The sequence below is a fragment of the Falco rusticolus genome, chromosome 9 (genome assembly GCF_015220075.1).
Source record: "Falco rusticolus isolate bFalRus1 chromosome 9, bFalRus1.pri, whole genome shotgun sequence".
NCBI lineage: Eukaryota > Metazoa > Chordata > Aves > Falconiformes > Falconidae > Falco > Falco rusticolus.
Window position 1 is genome coordinate 4,549,810 of NC_051195.1, and position 5,171 is coordinate 4,554,980.

Genomic DNA, 5,171 nt, shown 5'->3' on the forward strand with positions numbered 1-5,171 from the left:
GTGGGAGGGAGGCGCCCGCTGCGCCCCGCGGAGCCGCGGGGAGGGGGCGCGGGGGCGGCGTGCCAATGGCTGCTCTGCCCCCTCCTCTGCCCCCACCCCGCCGCCGGCCCCTCCGCCCTCCCCGCCGACCCTCCTCCCCGGCGCTCACTCCGCGCCGCCAGCGCCCAGGCGTGCGGGTCGGGAGGCGGCCGGCTCCGCGCCCGGCGCAGCCCTCCGCCGGCTCCGCGCTGGGAGCCAGCAGGTCTCCGGGAAGCGCGGAGGGTGGGGGGGATGCCGGAATGCCCGGACCGCGGGGCCAAGGCGGCCCCCATCCATCATAAAATCTCCTTCTCCATCTTAGACATCCTGGATCCCCAGAAATTCAGCAGGAGACGCGAACCGGCCGCGGGGAGCTGGGGCAGCGGCCCCCGCTCGGGCGAGCGGGAGAAAAGTTTGGGAAGAGTTGAAGTAGGAAAGGACGCTGCTGCTCCCGGCAGCGGGAGGAATAAACTAGAGGCACATGGTAGGAACGCGCTCGAGTTTCTCCGGCCGGCGCTGGCGGGGCGAGCAGGTGGAGGCGCCGGCGGACGGGGGCCCCCGGCCCCCCGAGCCCGGGCTGCGCTCCCCGTGCGGGGCTCTCGCAGGAAGGTGCAGCGGGCAGCGCGGGGGGGGGGAGGGAGGGAGGGAGGGGGGGCTGGGGCTGGATTTTAAGTCTCGATGATGCGAAGGGAAAAGTTCTCGGTGTGTCGTTACCCGCCCCCCCGCGCCGGTTCCCGGCGTGCGGGGCCAGCCGCCGCCGCCCGAGGAGGACGGGGCATCCCGGCCCCGGCTGCGGCTGCTCTCCCCGCGGCACGGCGGCCCTTCCCCGGGGCGGGGTGGGGGTCGGGGCTGCCCCGGCCGGCCCTGACCGGCAGCGGGACGGGCGGCTGGGTAATTGCTCAGCCCGTCCCCACCGGAGGATGCCTTAGCTCCCGCTGATCGATATCCTATTACCGACTCCCGCCTATCTCCTGCCCGCAGCTTGCAGGTGCCCACTTCAAACCTCCTTCCCCCGGGCTGATCCTGATACTGTTCGATTAAAACTTACCTTTAATAGATGACATCTATCGATCTGGCCCTCGCAAATCTGAAACTCCATTAGCGCGGGGATGGGGAGGGGGGAGGGGATTTATTTCGCTTCAGAAGGGGACTTTAATAACTTCTTTTTTAATTGGTAAGAAATCCATACCGACGCCTCCCCCCTCCCCGCCGCAGACGCGATGGCACAGCGGGGAGCGCGGAGGGGCTCCCGCACGGCGGGCGGGCGGTTGTTTAGGGTGGTTTTTTTTCCTCCTCGTTATTTGATTTTAACGATTGCCCTTGTTTTATCGCGCTGGCGGGTGGGGGGTGCCGGGGGAGAGGCGGCTGGGCGCGGGGTGGGGGGCGGGAGGAGGGTGCGCGGCCGCCCCCCGAGGCGCCCTGACGAGCGCCGCCATCTCGCCTAGATGCGCACTCCCCGGCGGAGAGCGGCGCGGAGGCAGCGGGGCAGGAGCGCGACGAGGAGGGCCCGCCCGGGGCCGGGGCCGGGGCCCGCCCGGCCGCTCCCGAGGAGGCGGGCTCGCCGCGGGGCGCCCGGCGGCGGCGGGCCGAGGCGGGGTGCGGCAAGCCGCGGCGGGCGCGGACGGCCTTCACCTACGAGCAGCTGGTGGCCCTGGAGAACAAGTTCCGGGCCACGCGGTACCTGTCGGTCTGCGAGCGCCTCAGCCTGGCGCTCTCCCTCAGCCTCACCGAGACGCAGGTGAAGATCTGGTTCCAGAACCGCCGCACCAAGTGGAAGAAGCAGCACCCGGGCGCCGATGGGGCGGCCCCCGCCGCATCCCCCGCGGCGGCAGCGGGCGGCGGCAGCCCCAGCCCGCCGGGCCCCGGCGCTCTGCCCTTCCAGACTTTCCCTGCGTACGCCGCCGCCAACGGCCTCGGCCCGCCGGCCGCCCCCTTCGCGCTGGGCGGCGGCCCCTTCGCGCCCTTCCTCGGCCCCGCGTACCTCGGCCCCTTCTACGCCCCGCACCTCTGAGCCGGGCCGGGAGCCGGGCGCCGGGCGGCGGGGCCGAGCCGGCGGGGCCGCCCGGGAGCCAGGCGGGGCGCGGCGGCCTCACTGCTGCTGGTTGCATGGCCATGTGAAGTGTAAGAAATTGATTTTTTTTCTAGGCGTCACAGCAGAATGTGTAAGGTACCATACTTGGACACAGAGGGGAAAAAAACCCCAAACCCCAAGCCACTGTAACCACTGGATTTTATTAGCACGTTTGAGATGTAATTACAGCTGTTGGAGATGGGAAAAGTAACCCTCTTTACACATGCCTGACACTAATTCCTTGCAAATTCTTCTCCAAGTCGGTTTGTAAAACACTCCTCGCTGCCATTTGGCTTGCCAGCACATGTCCCAGATGCGGAGAGCTCGTTACTGCCGTCAGTGCTGCTGCTGGTGCATGTGGCCGTGTCACATCCCAGGGATGCTCGCAGGTGAAGACATCCTCTGAATTCACTCATGGACTCGGTTGTGCCCTGTTTGATTTATGTTGTGTTATCGTTTCTGACTTTGGGCCTGAAAACTGCAAGCCGTGGACTTGGTACCCCACCTGGAAGAGAGTTTCTCTTTTTTGTCTGAGAAGGTGTAGGAAACGGCAGCTCCGTGTCATCAGGCGACAAGTAGAAAATCTGTCCAGTCAGTGGGAAAGTGTTCAGTTGCTGCTAATGTACACTGCCTTTCTTTTCAGTTCATTCCCAGTGACTTCAGAGGTTTTGGATGAGATGTCTAAAGATCATTCTTTTTGCAGAGAACAGTTGTTCTTGTGATAATACAGCATTAGTGCCAAATGAGGCAGAAAAGAAAACATAAATCAGAGAAAATGATTACATTATTCATTTCTTTAAAAATGGGGCACTTGTGGTAGAAAATAAGTAAAATGCAGAATTTCCAGCATGCCGAGACCTATTTTCCATAACAGAGAAACACATGCTTTTTCTTTTTTGCTTTTTGGAGCATTTGTTAGAAAGGAAAATCACATTTCATCTTCATCGTTACAAGCACCGGAATGAAACGGAGTTTTAGCTGGGGGCTTATCTGTCCCTGAACGGATGGGAAGTAATTGGTTTAAAAAAAATCTGTCTCATGCAGTTTTACAAATTATTACAACACACTGTTCAAGACTGTTGTCCTCTCAGTCTCTTATGATGTTTTAAAGTATACATTGGCTCTCCAACCAAAAAGTTTAAGTCATAAATCCTATCTAGCTCTTCTTGTGTTTGTCTAAATAAAACGTTTTTTTTAAATTATACCATGTTTAATTGTTTTTAATTGTACTTGGACAAAGCAGCGTTTGCTTTGTGGACCAGTTCCCCACTGGGTGTGTATGGAGACAGTGCCCTGGGGCCGCATGCATTGACTGCTGGTGGTACCCCACCTCCTCCAGGTGGGCTGCGAGGAGGGGCTTCGCGGACACCCCTTTCTTGCAGAAATTGGCTTCCTGACTTCCAGCTTTGCAGGGAGCGAGGTGTGCAACGCTCAAGGCCAGGCTTAGAGAACAGCTTCTGGCAGGCAGGCTAACTGAAATTGCCTGCCGTTGTCTTCCGCACTTGAAGAGGAGGTGTTCGGTGTCACCTCGATTACTTGTGTAGCTATGAACAAAGCATCAGGTTCGCCTAGGGTCATGGTTTTGGAATTCATAAGTACTGTATCAATTTATTTACTTGCAGGTTAATTAAAGTAACTTTTTAACTCTGATTTGACTTAAGTTAGAGTTGGAAAAGACAGGGTTGTTACAACCACACAGCATACATCCTGAGCTGCTGTGTTTTCTGGGCATTGAATCAGCAGCCCCAGGTGTCTGAGCCATCGGGATGCAACACTGCTAGCAAACCAGCTGTCCATTTCTGGCTGCCTGTAGCCAAGCCCCACAGAGAGAGAAAGATGTTCTACCAGGCTTGTCTAGTCCATTTTCCCTGCCACAAGTTAGGACTAACCAGACCTAAATCCTCTTGACTATTTGTGGTCTCCTACATGTGATTGGCATCGCTGTGCATGAAAAAACGGTTCTTAATTTCATTTGGCTGTCACTTTTAAGACGTTCCCAGAGCACGAAATGGTTGGTCACCTGCACTGTACTGAAACTTCTGGTGGAAAAAAAAGACTTGTGTGCTGTCATTTGTCCTGTGATTAGTTCTATTCCTTAAGAAGTGTAAATCGTAGCAAAAAACAGGGAACGTTACGAATCAAAATAACACAAATACTATAAATTGTCTCCTCCTTTGAGATGTGGTTTTGCTGTTCATAAATGTTTTCTAGGCTCTGCGGTTTGCCAGCAATTTTGCCTTTGGCAAAACGATGTTAGCTTTATAGGAAATCTGAATACTTCATTCCTGTGCAAGAAATGGCAGCCCTTTTTTCCACCGCTTTTAGTCAACTTCTATAGCCCAGATTCACAAAAATGTTTTACAGTTAATTCCAGAGAAGATACTGGTCATGGTTCCCACTTTGCGTGACTTGCACCTCTGCACAGCATTGGAAAGGCGATGCATAGCAATGGGACTGCAGATTTTCTGGCACTGATCCCAGGCCACCAAAGCGTTTCTGGCTAAACGCTTCCAAGCCCTTCAGATAGACCCTTCCCCTCCTGCTTTGCTGAGGGGGCAGCTGCTTGGGTGGGTGATCTCTTTGGCTTCTAGTTAGGGATGTGGTGACTGGCCACTTATTACAGCTGTAATTAAAAGCAGTCCCGGAAACAGCAATTGCCATCAAACACTGCGTTGTCCAGATTATGCTATTTGCGCTGGTAACACTTTTGGAAATGCCCCACTGAGTATCCATTATCTCTAACAATTCTGAATACCGATTTGTGCAGTATTTTCAGGCATAGACAAAAATTGACTTTACTCACAGCTGAGTATAGATGTTAAAGGGGATCACACGTAAGTCCCATGTGTAAAAGGCAAAATATGCATTTCTATTAAATTAAAAGTTTTGAATTCAAATGCTCCACAGAGTACAGGAAAGTTAGTAGCCTCCCTCATTCCTACCATACCATCTGTAGTAGCAGCGTCTGTGGTGAGCAGGCATCATCAGCTGTGCTTCAGACTGCCCAAACTACTGGCAACTTCTAGGTCATGCAAGCCTGGATAGAGCTTTGCTTATACTCTTTTTGGTTTTATTCCAGAAC

General features: G+C 55.5%; 1 protein-coding gene across 1 annotated transcript; it reads left to right on the plus strand.

Annotated features, from left to right (window-relative positions):
- Positions 1-270: 270 nt before the first annotated feature.
- NKX1-2 (NK1 homeobox 2) lies at positions 271-3,233 on the plus strand. Its single transcript, XM_037400061.1, has 2 exons — positions 271-502; positions 1,464-3,233. The coding sequence occupies exons 1-2, from the start codon at positions 271-273 to the stop codon at positions 2,027-2,029; spliced, it is 798 nt and encodes a 265-aa protein (XP_037255958.1). The 3' UTR covers positions 2,030-3,233.
- Positions 3,234-5,171: the final 1,938 nt, after the last annotated feature.